This window comes from Chamaea fasciata, unplaced genomic scaffold (genome assembly GCF_029207755.1).
Source record: "Chamaea fasciata isolate MVZ Bird 193981 ecotype frontalis unplaced genomic scaffold, bChaFas1.0.hap1 SCAF_51, whole genome shotgun sequence".
NCBI classification, from domain to species: Eukaryota; Metazoa; Chordata; class Aves; order Passeriformes; family Sylviidae; genus Chamaea; species Chamaea fasciata.
The window spans coordinates 1,007,593-1,030,929 of record NW_027094136.1 but is presented as its reverse complement, the minus strand read 5'-3'; the positions used below and the strand labels follow the sequence as shown (position 1 = coordinate 1,030,929).

The 23,337-nt window shown below is 53.8% G+C and overlaps 1 protein-coding gene across 1 annotated transcript; it reads left to right on the top strand.

Moving 5' to 3' along the window:
- Positions 1-1,378: 1,378 nt before the first annotated feature.
- LOC136304120 (olfactory receptor 14J1-like) lies at positions 1,379-2,335 on the top strand. The gene has a single exon (XM_066207773.1). It carries the CDS (start codon positions 1,379-1,381, stop codon positions 2,333-2,335), a length of 957 nt encoding a protein of 318 aa, XP_066063870.1.
- The last annotated feature ends 21,002 nt before the right edge of the window (positions 2,336-23,337 follow it).

The window sequence follows — 23,337 nt, the reverse complement described above, 5'->3', positions numbered from 1 at the left end:
GCCCTGCAAACAGGCAGGTTTCTGTAGGGCCAAGGAGACTGCACAGAGATTTGGGGTCTGTGAGTGCTGGCAGGGAGAGATCAGGAACAGGGAAATACCTCCAGGAGAAAAATCTCCAGGAAGCAGAGAGATCAGGCAATGAGAGAAAACAAAACCCAGAAATGCTGTGGCAGGGAGAGATCTCCAGAGGATCCTTTCCAGTGCAGCCCCTGCCTTGGAACAAGCCCCCTCCCTCTTGTCACCCAGCCAAGCCTCTGCCCTCAGGGCTGGGGGTCCAAGGCATGAAGCCCCTCCTGTGCAGGCAGAGCTGCAGCAGAGCCGTGGGGCAGCTCTGCAGCCCCGGGCCCAGTTCCCTCTGCAGAGCACAGGGCTGGGAGCTGCTGCCTGGCACTGGGGGGCTCTGGGAGGGGGCACAGCTGGCTCAGGGTGACCCTGTCCCCAGTGCCCGGCTGTGGGCAATGCTGTCAGTGCAGCCAGGGAAGGAGCTCCATCTCATTTAATCCAGTGCCATCATTAGGACACTTGAAAGTCTCCCTGAGATTTCCTTCCAAGCTTCCAGCTTCTCTCCACAATGCAAACCTGCCCTGTAGCATCTTTGTGTTATCTGAAAGCCCCACGGGGAGACACACAAGTTCTGTGATGGAGAAAATGCTGTTGGGTTGGTGGAATGAGTCCCGTGTGTCCTTGGGTACAAATGTGGGGCTGAGTCCTTGAGAAGAGGATGGACATTGGGTGGACTGTGGTGGATCCATCAGCTCTCAGCAGTGTCAGGATGGTTTTTAAAGGAAACGTGGGAGGGTGATCATCATGTGTAGGGGACAGGTGAAAGCCCAGAGAATCCTGGAACAGGACAGGGTGACAGACCTCCTCCCCTCATTCTCCATGCACCACCTTGCCTCAGAGAACTTGCTCTGGTCTTCCTGAGTGCAGCAGCAGAAATGCTGAGAGTTTCTGACATCAAAAATAGTCAAGTGGAGATGAAGAAAAGCTGTTGAAAAAACTCTAGAACATTTAAACAGACTTTACCATTCCTGGTCACTGGCAGTGGGAGTACAAGCTGACAGAGACTTCTGTATTAACAGGGTTTCAAAGTGGAACATGAGGACGGTTCCCTGTCCCCCTCTCACGTCTGCACGGCAAGGCTGAATTATAAAAACCCTGCATGTAATTGCCCTGAACCTGAAGACCCACTCAGCCAGCACCAACCAGGGCTCCCCAGTTGGAGTTTAAGGAAAATCTGCTAGAAAATCAAAAGGCTGTCAGTGTGATACAGAAGAATGGTCTGTGGGAAAAGGCTTTGATTTTACTGAAAGAACTTTCTCCTAACCTGTCACTGATCTTTTCTCCTTGAACAGGCCCCCATGGCCAGACACAACAAATGTCCAACAGCAGCTCCATCAGCCACTTCCTCCTGCTGACATTGGCAGACACGCGGCAGCTGCAGCTCCTGCACTTCTGCCTCTTCCTGGGCATCTCCCTGGCTGCCCTCCTGGGCAACGGCCTCGTCATCAGCGCCGTAGCCTGCGGCCACCACCTGCACAGCCCCATGTTCTTCTTCCTGCTCAACCTGGCCCTCACCGACCTGGGCTCCATCTGCACCACTGTCCCCAAAGCCATGCACAATTCCCTCTGGGACACCAGGACCATCTCCTATGAAGGATGTGCTGCACAGCTCTTTCTGTTTGTGTTTTTCATTTCAGCAGAGGTTTCCCTCCTGACCATCATGTTCTACGACCGCTACGTGTCCATCTGCAAACCCCTGCACTACGGGACCCTCCTGGGCAGCAGAGCTTGTGCCCACATGGCAGCATCTGCCTGGGCCAGTGCCTTTCTCAATGCTCTGCTGTACACGGCCAATACATTTTCCCTGCCCCTGTGCCATGGCAATGTCCTGGGCCAGTTCTTCTGTGAAATCCCACACATCCTCAAGCTCTCCTGCTCACACTCCAAACTCAGGGAACTTGGGCTTCTTTTGTTTTCCATCTGTTTATGTCTTGGTTGTTTTGTGTTCATGGTTTTCTCCTATGTGCAGATCTTCAGGGCTGTGCTGAGGATCCCCTCTGAGCAGGGACGGCACAAAGCCTTTTCCACCTGCCTCCCTCACCTTGCTGTGGTCGCCCTGTTCTTCAGCACTGGCACATTTGCCTACCTGAAGCACCCCTCCATCTCCTCCCCATCCCTGGATCTGGCCCTGTCCATTCTGTACTCGGTGGTGCCTCCAGCCCTGAATCCCGTCATCTACAGCCTGAGGAACCAGGAGCTCAAGGATGCCCTGAGGAAAATGATGAGTAGATGCTTTTCAGGAGCAACAAACTGCCTGTTTTCTTGGACATAATTTTCAGAATGGAACTCATGACAGGCTCAAAAGGCCTTCCCAGGTCTTTGGTAGTGTTCAATGGGTTTTTCTGTCAGAAAATTATCCCCAGTGAAATTTTTTTAATCACCCCCATCTAATTCACTGTCTGCCTCTTGAATTTTATCCAGAAGCTCTGTAAACCAGGATTTACTGTATTGCTACATTTCAAGAAAATAAACTACCTTGCAGTGCTTGTTTTTCCTGGGATCCCATCTTTGTAACCTGCATGAAGTTAGAGGGGAGAAGGGGAAAAGAGTCCCAGCACAGCTACACTGCCAGGGAGCAGCAGTGCTTGGTCCTTTCAGTGCTGCTCTTCCCAGCTCCAGCCTCTCCTTCCCAGCCCTTCTGTGGCTGTAAGGCCGCAGTGCTCTGGCACATTGGTCACTGTCCTGCTGCGTGTCCCTGCTGTGACCACAGGCAGGGACTGGCCATGGGCACTGCTGGGACACAGCTGGGCTCCAGCACAGCAGCTCCAGCAGCACAGGGAGGGCAGGGCAGGAAGGCTTTGCTCTCCCTGCAGAGTCACTCTCAGGAACAGGCCCAAGGAACAGACTCTGAAGAGGCTCCTTGTGCTCCTTTTTCTCCCAGGGCTCAGTGGGATGACATCAGGGTCCCAGCGTGGCCTTCAGGGGACTCAGGGCTGCCTCAGGTTCTGCTTGTTGGTGGCCAGGGCCCATCAGATGGTGAATGGCCTGTGCTGAACCTTCCTGGGGCTCTGCAGCTTGTGCCAGGGCTGATGGCAGGGGAATGTTTGTCTGGAGGGCCTTGGCAGCTGCCAGGAGAACACAAGGGAGCTGCAGGGACAGCGTGTGCCAGGGATCAGCAGGGAGTGGAGCTCCCTGGGCACAGGCCTGGCCAGGGTGGGGTCACGCCGAGATCAAGGACTGAATGTCTGCTGTGAGCCAGGAGAGCTCTGCAGCCCCAGGGGACACAGCAGGCACAGGGAGAGGAGTCTGGGCACTGACTGCTCTGGCCCTCAGGGAACTTCCCCAGGAGGATCCAGGGCAGCCCCAAGGCCATGTGGCAGCCCTGGAACAAGGCAGGCAGCTCTGAGCAGCCTCCACGGCCCCAGCAGAGCCTGTGTGGGAGGGGGTCAGTGCAGGGAGCACCATCAGCTGCCTCTGTCTCCCGGGCTGAGCAGCAGAGCCCAGCAGAGGCAGCCCAGGGCCCCGGGCAGCACAGCCCCCGTGCTCTGCAGAGCAGCAGCCCCAGCTCGGGGCTGTGGGCAGCAGGGCAGGGGCTGCAGCAATGGCTGCTCAGGCCAGCACAGACGTGTTCCCCTGGGAAAGGCTCTGTGGGCAGCTGCCATGTGCCAGGAGCAGAGCAGGAGCCCGTGGGTGTGCAAAGGAGCCCTGGCAAGAGGCTGCCCTGTCCCTGGGGCAGCAGCAGCAGCAGCCTGAGGAGCCCCGGGGCCAACTCTCTGCTGCTGTGCTGGGCAGCGGGGCTGGCCCTGGGGCTGCAGGAGCTGCCTGAGCTGAGCATCTCCTGAGCATTGCAGACACAGAGTGGCTGTCCATGACCTCCAGTGCCTCCATTTCCTGCTGCTGGGCCAGACTGGACTGGGCTGCTCTGCAGGGCTGGGGCAGGGAGAGGAAAACAATGGGCCCTTGATTATAAGAGTCCCCGCAGTTTCACACCGGTCCCTTGGTTCCATGGGGCCCCACGGTGTCACTCTGGTCCCCTTGGTCACACCAGGCCCCGCAGTGTCACAATGTACCCTTGGTTCTGTGGGGCTGCAGTGTCTGTTCTGCCACTGAGCAGGGTCGGCACCAAAAACACAGACACAAGGTTCAGGTATGGTGTGATTTATTATAACGCAAAACTGCAAAGAATGACAAAAGGGGAAGCTCAGCAATGCACCCAATCGTCACTACCAAAGATTGCCTGCAGTGATTATGAAAAAAGATGTACCAGTTACTCTCAGACTTTCCCATCAACCAGATCCACACATCAGCTGGGGGAAGCTGTCACAGCCAAGGACTGCAGTGCCAGTCCCGGACACTGGGAATTCCTGCAGGTGCCTCCAGCCACAGGTGAGGCTCCAACCCGGCTGTGAGAGGGCCCAGCTCTGATGGCGCTGAATAAACAAACTGACAGCACTTCTGGTGCGGGAACATCTGGTTTCATTCTCCTCTTGGGTTTGTTCCAAAGCCTGGTCAGAGCTCAAATATAACCAATAACCAATACCATCCACCCCCAAACAAGGCCAGATGTCGGATTTCATGGCCTTGTCCAGTTTCTACATACAGAAAGATCAATCCATGTTTCACTGATGAGGGGATACATCTATCACAGCACTAATGACCATGCATATTTCATTAATGAGCACATACAAAGATAATCTTTGGTTGGAAGTTACATCCAGAGGACACCTTGGCTCAGGGCCTGTTGTCCAGCCTTGGTACTTCAGGGACCAGGTTTAGTGTTGGGCTTGACACTGCTGGGTGAACGGCTGGACTTGATGTGCTCAGAGGTCTTTCCCAACAGAAAGAATTCTATAATTCCAGGATTCCATCTGCTGGATTCAGTTAGGTCCATGTTAGCAGCATAACTTGACTCAAGAATTTCCTCTTGGTCAGCTCTTGTGGCCTAAGGCTTCACCTCCTTCAGCTCCTGCTGCTAAGCTGCTCACACTGAACGAGACGACTCGGAGAGAAGAATACAGTTCATCCAATTCCTTCTGGGACACTGAGAGGGGAGGGTGTGAAAACAGGAGCACTGTTTGGTGTGGCCTCCTCTCTGCCCTTCATGCCTTTCAGCACTTTGAAGCAGCCAAGAGCTTTCTCCAAGAGTGCAATGAAGCAGCTGCTCCTGCTCCCAGGTCCGGCTCTTCCCAGTCTCTGACCTTGCCTGCTTTTGTCCCTCTTGCTGTGCCCTCTGTTCCCCCTGTGCTCGGTGGCTGCTGCCCAGGACTGTGGAACTGGCACAGATCCAGTGGTGGAGACCCTCCTTTCTCTGCCCTTGCAGCTGCCTGCTCACAGCAGCCTTTTCCATCTGGGAAGCTCTACGTGGAGAAGGAGTCCCCACCTTTGTTCCTTTCACAACCCCCAGGAGCCCAGGGCTGCCATCTCAAGTCCCTGCTGGCCCTGAGGGCTCCCGGGTGCCTCAGGCTGCTGTGACACCACTGCCCACAGGAGGGAACAGTGGCAGGGGCTGTGCTGAAAGTCAGCTCCATGTGCTGCTGCTGCTGCTGCTGCTGTGGGGGTCATTTGTCGAGCCCTGCCCCAGACTGAGGGATCAGATGCAGGCCCTGCTGCTGCTCCCTGGGGATCAGGCACAATTTGGTTGTTGCTGTCAGTGCCAGCAGAAGCCGTGGCTGGAGCAGCGGGTGCTGACAGTGCCCCAGGGCCCGGGGCCGGAGGGGTCCCTGGGATGGGGGCTGGCAGGAGCTGCCCCTTGTTCTCCCTCTGCCTCCCGCAGAGCTGGGCCGGGGACAAGTGGGGCAGCACAGCAAACAGGGAGCCTGCTAGGCTCTTCCAGCCCTGTCTGCTCAGAGTTTGGGCCTTGGAGCTTCAGGTGGACAAAGGCAGCTGCTTCTGCTCCCTCTGTGTGTCCCCGTGTTCAGCAGTGCTGCTCCATCAGTCTGTGCCCAGCAACGGGGAAAAGCCTCAGCCCTGCAGGGCCAGGAGCTGCCGGGCTCTGCCTGAGCAGCTCGGCCACCAGGAAGGGAGCAGCTCCACAGGGGAACCAGGAGCAAAGGAAATGCCTTTTATAGGATGTGTTTTATGTTTTGAAAAAAAAAAAGAAAAAAGAAAAAGAAAACATTAGAAAATATATAAAAGATAAAAACTACCCCAAATGTTCAGTGAAAAGTCTTCTGTAACTTTGGATTAGGAAAGAGGTAACTGATTTTTTGAACAGACAACTCAGTGACTTACTTTGTTAATGTGCTGGTGGAAAAAATCCGTCAGCTGAATTCCTTTGGCAGATTTTGGGCTTTTTAACCAATATTAAGTTAATTTAGATAGTGGATTGGAGCAATAGGAAATTGAAAGATGGAATGTGCATGACTGCATCGTGAGTGTAAAAATTTTGCAGTTTGAAACTTAGACATAAAGTATTGCAAAAAAAAAGATATATAAATCCCAGTAGATTGTGTGACAGCAGCTTTCCCTTGAGCAGGTGCAGCATCACAAAGACTTCATCAGTGGGATTGGGGGTGCTTGGAGCTTCGTCCTGTTCCATTCGTGAATGTCATGAAATGGGACTTCACCAGCCACCAGCCCTGATCACCCTCTGCCACCACAGCTCCTTGGACGTTGTGTCCCCCAAAGCAGATACAAAGTTTTCCGGCTGCTCCCCCCTTTCCACAGATCCACAGAGAGCTGGGATTTTTCCAAGTCTAGTGGCTCCATCGTGCCATATTCCTAAAGAACCAGCAGCCCATCCCGATGAATAGGGCGAGTTACACTGATGGTTGTCAGCTCCATTTCCTGCCTAGAAATCCTGAAACTGCTTCTGAATGCGGCTCCCCTCAGCTCTTGGAAACCTACTCACAAAGAGCTGGGAAAAAAATTCCCTGACCATCAGCAAACAAGTGAGTTGTGCCAAAGTTAGAGTTCTGTGGGAAATCTCTATCCATCCCTATCCTTTTAAAATATCTGTATGTGGGGGTGTGCATGGATGTGTCTTGTATGGAAAGGAAGGAGTGCACAAGCAACATGACTGACACCCTCACTCTGTGTTCATTCCATACCCAAGGGAACAAAGATGTTATGGAAACCTTTGTATAGATAGACCCTTCTGTCCATGGGTACAGAGACATCCCAGAGCCCCTGGCACACACAGACCCTTCTGTCCATGGGTACAGAGACATCCCAGAGCCCCTGGCACACACAGACCCTTCTGTCCATGGGTACAGAGACATCCCAGAGCCCCTGGCACACACAGACCCTTCTGTCCATGGGTACAGAGACATCCCAGAGCCCCTGGCACACACAGACCCTTCTGTCTATGGGTACAGAGACATCCCAGAGCCCCTGGCACACACAGACCCTTCTGTCCATGGGTACAGAGACATCCCAGAGCCCCTGGCACACACAGACCCTTCTGTCCATGGGTACAGAGACATCCCAGAGCCCCTGGCACACACAGACCCTTCAGCTTCAGCCTAACTGAGGTGGGTGGGTGGGCCGGGAAGAGTGGGGTAGCTCATGGGACTTCACAGAGCTCATCCTGCTGGAAGGATGAGGAAAAGGGAGTGGGAACTCAGCAGTGAGGAGAGCTGAGGGCAAGAGAGCAGCTCTGAATGACACTAAAATGCCACCAGACCTCTGAGGCATTGCTGCCCCTCAGCCAGTGACAGGATGAGTCCCTAAACCTGGGGCTCGGTCTTCCTCATGGTGATGGGCACCAAGGATGGCAATAGTGTGATGGAGACTGCAATCAGCTGGGCACTCACTGGGGGAAAATAGGGAGCAGTTGTGAAGGAAAATGCAGGTGGGGGACAGAACTGTTCAGAGAAGGGCTGAGCTACAGCTTGAGCAAGCTGAAAAATGTCATTTGGCGTCACCCCAGATTGATTTCATTTCAGAAGGTATTAAACAAGTTTATTTTGGGGGGTGTCATGTTTTCCCTTGGAGATGCACCCTCTGCAAACTTGAGCTGCATTGCCGAAATGCTCAAGGCAAGTCTGCTGCAGGTCACACCGTTTCTTCTTTGGCTGATCTCGGCCCGGTGCTGAGCTCCAGCAGAGCCCTGGCAGAGCCCAGAGCAGCCTCAGCATCTGCAGAGCCCGGCTGCAAGGACAGAAACCAGAAACCGCCCGTCAGCTGAAGGCTCCTGTGCCCTTGTCCCAGCCGCCCGCGGTGCCCAGGCCATGCTGGCCGTGCTCAGAGCGGGGCCCAAAGCTGCCCATCATTGCTGCCTTTGGCAGCAGAGCAGGAGGGCAGGACACGTGCCCAGCCTGCAGCCAGCCAGGCCAGATCCACCTCCCCAGCAGCTGCCCAGAGCAGGATGCTCCTATGCTGGCTGCCATCTCCCAAAAGCTCTTACCCCACCTGTGCCAACAAGACGGGGACACACCTCACGCCATCCGCCGCGCAAAGAAAAGCTGCTCCCAAACCACGTCCTCAGCCTTCTCCTTCATCCACTCCACAGCTGGTCCCAAGCACTTCCCAGTCAAGACTGGACACCACCTAGAAGGCTTCCTTTAGAAAAACAAACATCAAATTAACAAAAAGAGATTACAGACAAAAAAGGGAAAAAAGGGAAAAGGTAAAAGATCCTATCTCCGTCAGAGGTTGAGGAAGCCCCCATGCTCTGCATGCTAGGGAAAAACCCACCCACCACTGAGGGAAGCCCATGCTTTCACTCTTCCCCCCCTACACTGCCCCCCAAACTAATGGTGATCCCAAAGAAAACAAAGGGAGTGGAGCAGCCCAAGTCCTTCCTTGCCGGCAAAGCAAAGCAGCCGAGCACAGATTCTGGAGTCCCACCTCTGCTCCCACATTGGGGCTTTGTTTGTGTCGGGCTGGCTGCCCCAGCCCCAGCCCAGGGCATGGTGGGGGGTGGCGGCTGTTGGCAGGGCCAGGAGCCGACTCCCATTTCAGAACCACCCCAGCCCGTGCCCCCAGCCCTGCCAAAAAGCAGCTTGGCAGCCCACTGAACAATCAGTTGCATCAGCCCCAGGAAAGGGGAGAACCTTTGGTTCATGGCCAGGCTGTGCAATGCCCAAATCTGGGAGCATCCCCCGCTGTGTGAACTCATCTGCAAATTGGCTGTGGAGCCTGGCTTTGAAGAAGGTGCCAGAATTGAAGTCCATCACCTTCAATTGCTGGTGGTCAGGTTCAGGAAGAGGTTGTCATCCTTGTTGTCGTCCTCACTGTCTCCAGCAGCAGCAGCCCCACCTGGTCCAGCTTCTCCAGGGGCTCCTTCTCCTTCCCTGGGGGTGAGACCAGGCTGTCAGTGTTCGGCCCAGGGCCCCAGCTGTCAGTGAACCAGCACAAGCCAAAACAACTCACATGGCAGCCACCAGTGGTGGGCAGAGCAGCTCAGCTCCAGCACAAGGGCTGCCTGTGCCCACCTGATGACCCCTGCGCAGTGACACAGGCAGCACAAAAAAGTCTGGCTTTCTTTGCTTCTGATTGCCAAGGCATGTGTGCAGCTGGAACTTACCAGGCCCCTGCATCAAAATGAACCTCTGGCTCTCTCCCTTCTTCTACTCCAGATGAATCTCCTGCATCCAAGGATCACCAAAAAGGTCTTCTAATGAAGGCTTTTCCATGTCATCCACGGCTAAACAGCACCTGATGAGATCCTTGCACTCTGGGAAGAGAAACCAGAAACTGCCAGTCAGTTGGAGAAGGCCCCTGGCTGCTTTGCCCCATATTCCCATGCCCAGGCCATGCTGGATGTGCTCAGAGCTGGGCCTAAACTTTCCCATCAATTCCCTGCTTTGGAGGAGAGCAGGAGAGCAGGACATGTGCCACCTCCTCAGCAGCTGCCAGAGCAGGACGCTCACAAGCCAACTGCTGTCTCCCAGCACTGGTATTCCCCCCGTGCCCAGAGATGAGGATCCACCTTGAGAGAGCCGTTGTGGCAGCGGGAGCTGGCCCCAGCTGATGTTCCAGCCGCTCCTGAAAGGGTGCTGCCCGCAGACCATCTGGTGCAGGAGCATGCCCAGGGACCAGATGGTAGCTGGCTCGCCATAGTACCAGCCAAAGTCGGTCCATTCTGGGGGGCTGTATGCTGGTGTTCCTGTGGAATACAGATGGAGTTCATTAGGGGGATGCTGCTGCTCCCAGAGCCTGGCCCCAGCATCCCTGGGCATGTGGGGACTGCCCCAGTGGCACATGGTGTGACCCGCTGCCCTCCCACCAGGACCTGCGACTTGTGTGAAAAATTGCCATTGGAAAAGAAACCACTGGTGTAGGAAAAGGGCGGCAGAAGCCCTGGACAGGCCTGACCAGAACAAGAAAAAACCCACTCAGAGCAGGAGGAAAACCATGCCTTCCTCCTCCCTGCCTGCATTGCCCCAAATAACATTATGAACACAAGACAAGGAAGGCCAGAGGAGCAGTCCAAGCCCTTTCTCACCTGCACACCAAACTGGCTGGTGCACAGGTTCTGACTCCACGCTCTCTGATAGCCCCACCCACGGGTGTTTCTGTCGGGCTGGCTGCCCCAGCCCCAGTCCTGGGCAGAGTGGCTGGCAAAGGCTGCCAGCAGGGCTGGAAGCTGGGCCCCAACCCACCCCTGCTCAAAAGCAACTCAGCTGAAGTCTCAGTGCCATGAGTGGCAGCAAAAGGGAGAATCCCCACTGCCACACCCAGGTTGGGCTGTGAGATGTTGGGCCATGAGATGTCAGGAGCTGGGAGCACATCCCTGCGTGGGCTCACCTGCAAACTGCGTGTATGCCGTGTCTTGAAGGTAGGTGCCACAGCCAAAATCGATCAATTTGGCCTGCCCGGTGGCCAGGTCAACCAGGATGTTCTCTGGTTTGATGTCTCTGTGCAGGACCCCGCAGCTGGTGCAGTGCCGCACGGCCTCCAGCACCTGGCGGAACAGCTCCCGCGCCACCTCCTCGGACAGGAACCTCCGTGCCCGAATGAAATGCTGGAGGTCCTGACACCGCTGCGGGCGCTCCAGCACCATCACGATTTCACTGGGGAGCTCAAACCAGTCCAGCAGCTGGACGACACCAGGGAAGCCAGTGGAGACCCTGTCCAGCAGCACGATCTCCAGCGGTGCGCTGGTGCCATTGGGCTGTGGCAGGACCACGATGCCGTCAGTGGGGCTGAGGCCGTGCCAGGGGTGGGGAAGCCCTCACCCAGCCCGGGATGTTCTGCACCCTCTGCTGGCCCCAGGCCCACTCTCCCTCGAGGCGTCCTGGCGGCTTCCACCCTGCCGGGCCTCGGCTCGTCCCCGCCCGGCACGCCCCGGCTTCTCCCGCTGGTCCCCGCTCACTCACCAGCTCTCCCCAGTGCCGGACGCGGTTCCGTGGCACCCTTTTGATGGCCACCTGCAAGCCAAGGGGAGCAGCGGGCTGAGCTCGCTGCCCACGCTGCCCAGCCCCATGCTCTTCCTCCTCCGCCCTCCTCCTCCTCCTCCTGCGCCCGCCGCCAGCCCCGCCGCTCACCGGTGCGCCGTCCGAGAGCCGCGTCCCTGCGAAGACTCTTCCGAAGCCGCCGCGCCCCAGCAGCGAACCCAGCCGGTACTGCTCCTGGAGGCCCTGCTGCGCCTTCCCTGCCGGCGAGACGTGGCTGTCAGTGCTCGGCCCGGGGCCAGCAACGGCCCCCGAGCGCCCCTCAACCGCCCCGGGCCGGGAACCCCCAGGCGTTCGCTCCTGGCAAGGCGACAGCGGCAGCTCGGGGCCGGCGGCCACGCTGCCGAGCGGCGGAGCTCGGGCCGGGGAAGCCGCGGCGGAGGCCGCGGGAGCGGCCGCACCGCCTGTGTCCTCCGCGGGGCCCGGGAGGGGCCGGGGCCGGGGTCGGGGCCGGGGCCGGGGCCGGGGCCGGGGTCGGGGCCGGTGCCGGGGCCGGGGCCGGGGCCGGGCTCGGCACAGGCGGAGGCAAAGGACGGCGATGCCGCCGCAGCCCCAGGCACTGATCCTCGTCCGCCACCGCCACCGCCATCGCCAGGACAGCCAGAGCCCGGCGGAGGCGAGACCGCGGCGGGAGGCCCGGGGCCGGGGGCGGGGACGGGGCAGCCCCACCCGGGGCCGGGGGCGGGCCGGGGGCATGGCCCGGCCCTGCAGGGGAGAGGGAGACTGCGAGAGGACGGGGACACCGGGACAGGGAGATCGGGAGAGGGTGCGGGACTAAGGGAGAGGGTGCGGGCCTGCGGGAGAGGGAGAGGAAAAGCAGGAGGAAGTCGCCAAAAGTCGCTTTTTCTGCTGCTGCCGCTGCTGCCGCTGCTGCTGTAGCAACTGAAGCCCCGGGGCCGTTTTTCCCCAGGTCCGTTTGTCCGTTGCCCGCTCAGCCCCACGCCGAGCCCCGCGCTCCCCGGGGGCAGCCCCGAGCCTGTCCAAACACGGGAACTTTGCCCACAGGAGCCAAGACCCAGAGTCTTGACTCCTGCACTGTGGCAGAGCATTCCCCTTGGTTGCTGCTCTGCATTGTCCCTGCTGAGGGTCACACACTGTCAGAGCACGTTCCCTGAATGCAGAATTCGTACCTGGCCCAAGCACTGCACTTGTGTCTCCAGCATTGCTTTCCAAGAAAAACAGGGGAAGGCAAACTGTGTGTAGCTCATGGTATTTTACAGCATCTCAAACTTGCCAAATCATGGATCTTAGAGGTGAGATCCATTTGTAGTTCATGGGATGGAGAAATAGTGCAAGATGGAAAAGGGGAGCATCAAAATCATTTGACAAGGACATCTTTGATTGCTTCTTTACATTTTCATTTCATTTCTTAAAAGATCCTTCAGTTTTCCCTGAATCTTCTCCACACTCCTGTCTGCTCTTTCCAAGAACACTTCCTGGAGAACGAGGTGCAGCTTCTGTCACGAGACGTGCCACCAACTGCAGCTTCCCTTGGCTTTCCACACCGTGTGTGCAGTAGGAGTCTTGCAGCAAAGCAGGACAAATATTGGAAGAACTTGACAGCTTGTCTGTTCTTTTCCTTGTGGACTTGGGAGTTGTGCCCTTGGTAAGGTTTTCATTGTTACCGTTGTACCCTAAGAAAACAGGACGGGGTACCAGGGGAACCTGCTGCGAGTCTGTTATCATCCACCCAGCCAGGAAGATGAGGATGACAACTTAATCTAAAAGCAGCTGGAGAATGTTTCAGGATCACCAGCCCTTGTTCTTGTAGGTGACTTTAAGCTGCCAGATATCTGCTGGGAACTTAATACAGCAGGAAAGAGGCAGTCCTGGAAGGTTTTGGAGTGTATGGAGGACAACTTTTTGTTGCAGCTGGTGAGTGAGCCCCACCAGGGGAGGGCCTATGTTCGACCTGTTGTTTGCAAATAGAGAAGGGCTGGTGGGAGATGTGGTGGTTGGAGGCTCCTTGGGACACGGTGATGATGAAATTATAGAGTTCTCGATATTTGGTGAAATCAGGAAGAACATCAAGAAGACTTTTACACTGGACTTCCAATCAGCAGACTTTGGCCTATTTACGAGACTTTTTCAGGGAGTTGCTAGGGAAGCAGCCCTTAAAAACAAAGGAGTCCAGGGAAGATGGGCGTGCTTCAAAGCAGAGATCTTGAGGGCAGAGGAACAGGCTTTCCCTGTGTGCCAAAAGATGAGCTGATGAGGCAAACGTCCAGCCTGGATGGGCAAGGAGGTTTTGAAGGAACTTAGGAATAAAAAGAGGATGTATCATCTTTGGAAGGAGGGTCAGGTCAAGGAGTATTTAAGGGGATTGCTAGGGCATGTAGGAAAAGTGTTTGGGAATCCAAAACTCAATTCAAACTTAATTTGGCAATTTTGTACAGGATATTAAAAAAAGTTTTTCAAATATATTAACTGCAATAGGAAAGCCAACCTTTGCTCTGTACTGGATGTGGGAGGGAACTTAGTATCCAGGAGGAGGCAGTCAGAGAACTGCTGAGCTGCTGGGATGTTCATAGATCTATGGGCCCAGGTGGGATCCACCCCAGGGTGATGAGGGAGCTGGCAGATGAGCTTGTGAAGCCACTCTCCATCATTTACCAACAGTCCTGGCCCACTGGTGAGATTCCAGATGACTGGAAGCTGGGCAATGTGACACCCATTCACAAGAAGGGTGGGAAGGAGGATCCTGGTAATTATAGGCCAGTTAGCCTGACCTCAGTACCTGGTAAAGGTCATGGAGCAGTTTATATTGTGTCATGGCCAGGGTATCAGAGCCAGCCAGCACGGGTTTAGGAGGGGTAGGTCATGTTTGACCAGTTTTTATGTCTCCTTTTCTGGCCAGGTGACTTGTGTGGTGGATGTGGGAAAGGCTGTGGATGTTGTCTGTTGGGACTTCAGCAAGGCCTTAGGCACTGTCTCCCACAGCACGCTCCTGGAAAAGCTGGCAGCCCACGGCTTGGACAGGAGCACTCTTTGCTGGGTTAACAACTGGCTGCATGGCCGGGCCCAGAGAGTGGTGGGGAAGGGTGCTGCATCCAGCTGGCAGCCAGTCACCAGGGGTGTTCCTCAGGGGTCTGTGCTGGGGCCAGCTCTGTTCAACATTTGTATTGACAACATGGATGGGGCTATTGAATCTCTTATTAGTCAATTTTTAGATGACACTAAGCTGGGAACATTTGTTGATCTGTTGGCAGGTAGGAGGGCTCTGCAGAGAGACCTGGAACAGTTGGATGGGTGGGCAGAGTGCAGCAAGGTGAAGTTTATTAAGTCCAAGTGCTGAGTCCTGCATTTTGGCCACAATAACCCCTGCAGTGCTCTAGGCTGGGGACGGTGTGGCTGGACAGTGCCCAGGCAGAAAGGGCCCTGGGGGTTCTGGTCGACAGGCAACTGAACATGAGGCAGCAGTGTGCCCAGGTGGCCAAGAAGGCCAATGGCACCTGGCCTGGATCAGGAATGGTGTGGCCAGCAGGAGCAGGGAGGTCATTCTTCTCCTGTACTCGGCACTGGTGAGGCCACACCTCGAGTGCTGTGTCCAGTTCTGAGCCCTCAGTTAAGAATAACCTTGAGATGCTTAAATGTGTCCGGAGGAGACAACAAGACTGGTGAGGGGCTTGGAACACAACTCCTGTGAGGAACGACTGAGGGAGCTGGGGTTGTTTAGCCTGGAGAAAAGGAGAGTCAGAAATGACCTTATCACTCTCTACAACTCCCTGAAAGGTGTTTGTAGTCAGGTGGGACTTGGTCTCTTTCTCCAGGCAGCCACTGACAGAATGAGAGGACAGAGTCTTAAGGCTGCACAAAGGGAAATATAGGTTGGAAATTAGGAAAAAGATTTTTACGGAAAGGGTGATAAAGTTCTGGAATGATCTGACTGGAGAGGTGGTGGCATCACCATCTCTGGATGTGTTTTAAAAAAGACTGAATGTGGCACTAGGTGCCATGGCTTAGGTGAGGTGTTGGGACATGGGTTGAACTCAATGATCTTGGAGGTCTCTTCCAATCTAGTCATTTTGTCATTCTGTAATTCTGTAAAGGTTTCCAGGTCAAATGGGCTAAGTCAATAAAGCTACTGCTATGATAAGAGTTTTATTTTGAGTTGGATGTTTTATTAAATGGTTTTCCAAGTTCCTTGATTTTCTCTATTTTGCCAGTAGAGCTGTGTGTTGCTTTGACCTCTTAGCTCAGTTGGTTAAAGTATGGTGCTAATATCACCGAGGTTTAGGGTTCCATCCCTCCATGGGCCATTAACTTCAGAATTGGACTTATGATCCTTGACTGTTCCTTGCAAATAAGAATATTCTGTGCATCTGTTCATCCTGAGACTATCTGGTTGGCATTTCTCCGTGTGCACCAAACTCGAGTAAGAGAACCTTTGGGTACCCCCATTATTTCAGTGTTCTGGGGTGTTACAGCCCCGCAGGCTCATTACGGCCTCTTGTTTCCATGAGGCCCTGCTGTGTCACACTGGCCCGCAGTGCCATGAGGATCAGGAGTGTCACACAGCTTTGTGCCATTTGTCCTTGCTGCCCCTCCCATCCCACTGCCCCACAAGCAGCCCCGAGCCACCCGGGAGGGACAGGCCCTGCTGTGCCAGGCCTGGGCTCAGGGCTTGGCCTTTCTGCTGCCTCCAACCAGCCCAGGCCTTGCTCAGCATTGCAGTTCCCTGCTCACAGCCTGCGGCTCCCTGCAATCCTGGCCTCAAGGATCTGCTCTCAGCAGTCCCTGGGGAGCCTTTGGCACTCCCTGCCCTCAGTGGGGCCCAGGGATGCTCCAAGGGACTTGGAGTTTTGCTTCTGTCTCCTTGAGCAGCTTCTTCAACCCTCTCTCCATGCCTAAGCGTCCTGGACTCAGCCCCAAATCCAGTGTGGGGCTCATGAAAATACAGAATACCTTCACGAGCTCTTTCTCTCTCTTCAGTTGTCTTCATGTCTCCAATGTAAGAAATAAAATACAAATTTCTAAACGCAGTTAAAGATTTCTACTGTAAGGTGCCTTCTCTCAGTCAAAATACTGGTGACCTTGTTATCTTGTACCTATTGAAAGGTCTCTTTTGTTAAATACCGTTTACCCCATACCTGCCTTCTCTCGTTAAAGGCTACTTATCGCAGTATCTCGTACCTATTGAAAGGTTTTCTTTGTTAAATACTGTTTACCCCATACCCATTGTTATTGTAATGCTTTCCCTGGTAAATGCTATTTACCTCAAAGTCTCTTCCTTTAGAACTGTATTCTTCCCCGTCGAGTACCTGTTCCTGCCCTGCCGGCTCCCGCCCTGCTGGCTCCCGCACGGCAACCGGTGACTCCACCTGGTATGTAAATGAAGAAGACTCCCACGGACCTCAGCGCCCAGAAGGAGCGGAAAAAACCCCTAAAAACAACGAGCCAACATGAAACCAAGGGCTAAGACAAACCCCTCTGGGTCGGCAGAACCATAGAGAACCTGAGAGCAATCAGAGCTGGATTCCGCCTCGTCACCATAACTTGAACAGCCCTCGACCAGACAGGCATCTCTAGCCCACAAGTTATGAGCGTTATTTCTGGAGTTCTGTCCAAGGGACTTTCGCGAGGGTGGAAAGTCTGGCTCTGCCCTGTGGCAATGGTGATTAGCATCTTCCCTGCGTTATTCATCGGGGGCAGTGGCGGTGGGCGCAGCTCTTCGAGCCCCCCCACACCCATAGCTGGTCTTAGTAAAGGCATTGAGAAGGAGCTGGTCTCCTTGCCCGTCCTTATCATTTAAGGCTTGTGCAGCTGCTTGGAGTCAGTTTGGAGTTCTGTTAAGGAGGAAGATTTCCAAGTGTGCTTTTCTTTATTTTTTGTATATTTTTTTAAATCAAGGTCACATTTTTTTTATATTTCAGTTCATTGAAGAAGTGACAGAAGCATTTCCCAGGTGATCTTAATTTGAATGTCTCCTTAGGAGGTCTGGGCATGGTGAAGAATGAGCCCCTTGCAGGCTGACCTTGTTTGGACAACCTGCTCCTCACCCCAACCTCACCATATCTAACCTCACCCACCAAGGACTGACATCCCAAAACATAAAAAAAATATGTTTTTAAAAAAATAAAATGTAATTATTTTTAAAATATAATTATATTTTCCAGATTTATAATGTTATTACTGTTCTTTACATACCTAATTTTAGATTTATATTGAAAAAGGTACACATGTTTAGCAACTAAAAAATATTGGTCATTTGTTCTAAGTAACACAATTCCCTTCATTAATTCATTGACTTCTATTGTCTATTGATTTGTCCCTTCTTATGCTAATTAGTCCTGTTTTTAGTCCTTTTGTAATCGTGTTCATCATTTTCTCAGACAGGGTAAAAGGGGCTACTTTGGGGTCCACGGAGACGTTTCTGGGGCACATTTGGGGATGTTTTGGAGCTGGGGAAGGAATTTCTAGAGAACTTAAGGGTCTGGAGGACACATGGGGGAGCCGCGTGGGCCCTTGGCGGGGCACTAAAGGATTCTGTCGGATAATTCGGGGTCCGGGCGGGCACTTGGGGGCCCTGAGGGGACTCTCTGGGGCGCGGGGGATGATGGGAGTTGTAGGCGCGGGTAGAACACGGTGTAACGGGGCCGCGGAGCATCACGGGAGTTCGAGGCGCGGCTCCAATGGCTGTCGGTGGGGCGCGGGGCATGACGGGAGATGGAGTCACGGCTGCAATAGGGCTCTGTGTGCGCCGCGGAGCATGCTGGGAGCTGTAGTCCCGGGAGTGGCTCGAACGGGGCGTTTGGGGTCCGGGAAGGCGCTTGGGGGACACTTTTGTGTCCGAGCCGGGACTTGAGGTCCTCGGGGGGAACGTGTACGGTTCGGGAGCACTTGGGGGGAGCTTGGGGAGCTGTAACCGGGCTCTTGAGGCCGCGGGGCATGGCAGGAATTTTAGGCGCAGAACCGTGTTATGAGGGGCTCCGAGGCCAGGGGGGATGATTGGAGATGAATTCCCTGAAGTCGCTCCAACGGGAATCTGTGGGGTTAGGGCATTCAGGGGATCCAGGGATGCTTTTGGTGGGGGAGGGGGGGTGCTAAATGTACGCTGAGGGAACAGTTAGGGATCCTGGAGGGTCTGGGGGACAATTGTTCGCTTCAGCGTGTTTCTTTGCTCATGAAACAAATGTATTGTATTTAAAAGGTAATATTCCATAGGCGTAGGTTCCATAGGCATAGACATCAATAGGTCTAAGTTCAAAAGCAAATGGTCCATGTAACAGAATGATGTTCTCTACTGTTAAAAGCAAAATTAACCAAAACAAACAAAAAAGATTGTGTTAACAATTGATGAGAAAAGAACAGAAAAGGTTGTTGTGCCACTGTAAACTTTGTCTCTGAGTCTACATTTCAAATAACAAAGGTGACCCATCTGAAGGAGGATTTCTCCTCAGGAGAAATGTCTTTCTAGAAGTTTTGTTTGTTGCAAGGAGCTGCCTCTGTGCCAGGAGCCCAGGCCAGCTCAGCAGCACAGACACAGCACAAGGACTTTAATGACTCTCCCGTGGATTTGGTGTTTACATTCAACTCAGTCCCTGAGAGACTGTTCGAAAAACTTCTCAAGAACTCAAAGTTAAATTGAAACACTGAAGTTTCTTGAAGTTTTAATGGGACCCACAGAGAGACCAAATGGAGAAAGTGTCCCCAGGTTCCATCACTGCAGGCAGTGATGACAGGTGGGGACAAACAAGGCAAAGGTGTCTGTGATGCTGAGCAAACCTGCATGTGTTTCAGGAATTCCAAGGGCCAAGGCTCGAGCCCCAGCCCCTGCCAAGGCACATCCTGTCCCTCCCTCAGTGCTCAGGGCTCTTCCCGGCCCACTGGGATGTGGGGATGTGCAATGCCAAGGGCAGCAGCATGGGGCGGCCCCTGCCAGGCTGCTGAGCAGGGACAAGGAGGCAATGAGGCCCCAGGCCTGCAAGGGTCACTTGTCTCCTCCTCATGGCTCAGGCCCAGGCCCAGCAGCCATGGCCAAAGTGCTGCAGGAGTTGGCTCTGTCAGGGCCTTGCAGCTGCTGCCCATCCCTGTGCCCTGTGCAGCCCAGGCTGTGCTACGGTGTCCGTGCCCTGCGCCTCTGTCCCTGCAGGCTGTCGTCATCCCCCGGCTGCCCCACCTGGCTGGGCCCTTCCTTTGCTGACAGCTCTGCGTCCTGCCTGCCTCTGCCTGGCCACACAGAGCCTTGGGCTGCTCCAGACTCTTTCTGGGGGATGTTTTGCACCACAGCCCTGCCCTGGGACAGAAATTCCTCTTCCTCTGTGTCCAGTTTGGAACTCCCCAGGAGATCTGTTTGGCATTATTTCATCCTCAGGCAGTTTCACACAATGAAGAAGAGCTCCACCATCTCTGAAACACCCCTTCAGGCCCTCTCAGGCTACTCACACCACTGAGCCCAGGGCCCTTAGTCTCACGGGCTTTGTGCTTGTGGCCTCCAGATCATATCTTGGGAGATTTTTGTGTCTTTTCAAGGTCTTTTCAGATTAAAACATCATGGTCATATTCCCAGAAAAATCGGCATATTTTTACAAGCCTGTATTGGCAGTGGAAAGGGAAAAGCCTTTAAAATTGTCAAGCATAAATTCAGATTTGATATAAGAATGAAATATTTTGTGTTTATGCTGACAGGACAGGAACAGGTTGTCCACAAAAGTGAGTGCCCCATCCCAAAACCTGTTCAAGATCTGGAGCTTTGACCATCTGTTGCAGTGGTAGTTGTGCCTTCTCACAGCAAGGGGGCTGCAGTACATGATATTTTAGGGCCATTCCAATTTAAAAAAAAAACAGAAGATAAAAATTTAATTTTAGGGAAGTTCTGACACCTCCTCATGAAAGCCTCACCAAGGGGGTCAATGGCAGAGCTTTCCAGCATGATGTCATCTGAGCATGGGAGGTTCTGCGTTGGGGTCTGAGATTTACGATGGAAATCCACAAAGGGCATTTGGGCAATGTGCGAGATTTCCCATGGGGTATCTAAGAAAGGACCCCAGGAAGGGAAAGGATGGGGGATCAAGGTGGTTTGCTCAGAGGTGATGGTCAGTGCCCATCCCTGGCCATGCCCTAGAGCTGATCCCCACAGCCTGTGCCATTTTCCTAAACCCCCTGCTGCCAAGAACTCTCCGGGACAAGGGAGCTCTCTCTGCTCGTGGTACTGAGGGATGTCCAAGTGCCAGATACTGGCGTGGGGACCACAAACCATCAGGTCCTGTGTCCTTTGGGGCCCAGGCACTGTTGAGACTGGTGTGTGTGCACACAGCACTGGTGTGTGTGGGGCTGGGTGTGACCACCAGGGAACATCAAACCAGAGCAACCAGAGAGCAGCAGAGGCCTGGGAGCCACTGAGTGAGATCAGCTCCTGCAGGGATCCACATGGTCTGGGTGTCTGTGCAGCTCTGCATCTCATCCTGCCATGGCAGAGCACACAGACAGCCCCTCCCTGTGTCCCTTTCTCCACTGACTGTGCTTTGGCCTGACCTGGAAACCTCCCGAGGTCCCTCCCAGGGGGAGTCCCTGTGCATTTCCCTCCCCCATGGCTCTGCCCTTCCTGATCCTTTGGTGTTTTAACAGTGGAACATGGTGCCCAAGACAGAGGATGGAAACAAGCTGTCTGTAGCCCTTGTAAATCTCTTCTTTCCCTTTGCTCACAGCTGATGACTCTTGGCTGACAGGGACGAGCTGTAGTCTCTGACTGCTTTCTTCTGTTTGACTCGAGGTGGAAGTGTTGACATCTGGCCAGGCAGCCTGCAAAGGCCTCCTGCAAATGACTGAGGAGGAGGAGCCCCAGGGTCGGTGTGAGCCACAGTAACTGCCTCCACCAGAAGTGCTGCCGGTTAAGCATGACCTGAACGTGGTGGAGGACAAGAGCACTCCGTGGGAGGAGGTAGAACATTTGAACAGGGAGCTGCAAGTGTGTCTGTAGCCCTTGGAGGGGGAAAAGAGGGAGTGGAATATGGTCCTTGGGAGGAGGTGGAATGGTCCTTGTGGCAGTCCTCCAGAAAATCCCTGAAAATGGAAGATGAATCTGGCCATGAACTGCAGTAAAACCAGTCTTTGGCTTTGAGCCATCCAGTCAAAGGGAAGTGGACGTGCAAAAAATCCATTTGAAGAGCCCTGCGTGTGGCATGCTGACAGCATCTTCCTAAGGGCTGGCATTTGGAACGGCATCTCAGGGTCATCTCTGCCAGCCACCTTTCTGAACCAAACTCATTTCTTCTCCCAGATCTACACAGGCTCTTGCACCAAACCAGCTGCAGCAGGAGCATTGTGTCAAGAAGCCTTTGCTCCCCGAGCTGAGACGGTGATCCCGGGCAGTCGGTTCATCTCCTGCACTGACACAGCTGCTGCTCAGCAACAGCAGATCGAGGAGGACTCCCTGGAGCTACTGAGTACGTCTTGTGTATTTGTTGTCTGGAGGATAGCGTATTGTGTGCACGTGGCAGTGTAGCTGGACCAAATGTTCCTCCTCAGTTTGATATCACAGGGACATTTAGGATTCCCCAGAGGAACTTCTGGAGAAAATCAGTCTCTTCTGGCCATTTCTGCTTCAGAGGTGTCTGTCTGGTTGTTTTGTTGTTGTTACCCAGCTGACCACAAAGTTTTCAGAGCCCCAGCAATGGGGCTGCCTTTTGTGCCTCCTGGAAGCTGGGATCTCTGCTTGAAAGTCAGCATCTGGAATTTTGTTTTCCTCAGGGACAATTGTGAGCATGGAAAATCCCATGAAAAAATCCATCAAAGTCAAAAATATCAGCAGCGGGTGAGTCCAACCACAAAACCATGGGCCAGGTGTTTTCCTGGTAGAATATCTATCAAGTCTGAAGTCAGGCAAGCTGCAAAAATGTTCAGACACTGAGGATAGATTGTCCCATCTCTCAGTACCAGTCAGAATTTGTAAGCGTGGCCAGAAGGCATTGTCAAATTGTCAAATGCTCACACTGCCAAGGTCTTGCCTGGAGCAAGGAAAATGACCTGGTAGATCTCCTGGTCTCTCAAGCGTGGGACATCTCTGTGTTTATTTCCTCTGCATTTTTGTATATCTATAATCAGCTGGCAACACAAATAGAGGAAGAAGAATCTTGCTTGCCTGAAAGAGAAACCTACCCCCTAGCACAGCTTTCTTTCCAAGAGTTTGCTGAAGGAAATAGTCCATGGTCAGGATTAGAACTGCATAATTTAGAGACTGAAACCCGAGAAGAAAGAAGAAACTCTCCTTCTGAGCTGAGGCAGTAATCCTCAATGCTTCAGGCCCAGTGGCCATGCACTTGAGAGCAAAATGCCTCATCTGCCTTCTGACAGAGCCCTTCTGCATCCTGCAGGTTTTAGGCATTTCCAGCAGAGATCTCCAGTCTGGGCTGGCTTGCACTCCAAGATCTAAACGCTTTCTCCTTTCTTTGTGGCTCTTTTGTTTCTCGGACTTTTGGAGAGGTTTGTAAAGCACTCGACACTGCCACAGGAGGAGAGGTAAATGCCAACAGCCCCCACAGACTCTGCTGCTCTCAGGGGCTTTCCTCTCTGGTATCAGCTGTGGCTGCAGCTTTGGGTAGAGCTGTGTTGAAAAGACACAAGAAGCACAGACCTGTGGCAGCCTTCAGATTGCATTTGGGACAGTATTTGTCATTCTCAGGTGCCAGAAGGAAGGCAAGGAGGGTAGTGGTTCCTTTCACAGAAGGACTCGCTCACTTGCTGAATTGCTAAAACAAAGGTGGTGCCTCCTCGAGCATCTCCCTGCTCTTTAGGGCTACAGTTTGAGTCCTGAGTTTTCATTTCTGCCTGCCAGAAAATACATCTGAATGATATTTGTGGGAGCTCAGTACCTCTGAACGACGGAACCAATAGGATTTCTGCAGAAGCCATTTCATATTTACATTACACTATGTTTATAGATTGTAAGACCACTGTTCACACCTTCATGCCTTTCTTGATTGGTTCGTCTGCTTTGTTGGCTCAGCACACGTCCCTTAGGCAATTTGATTGGCTATAATTCTGAGCCTTCATGGCC

What these genes read in the sequence shown, in the direction of transcription:
- LOC136304120 (XM_066207773.1), top strand. Translation starts at nt 1,379, where the DNA reads ATGTCCAACAGCAGCTCCATCAGCCACTTCCTCCTGCTGACATTGGCA.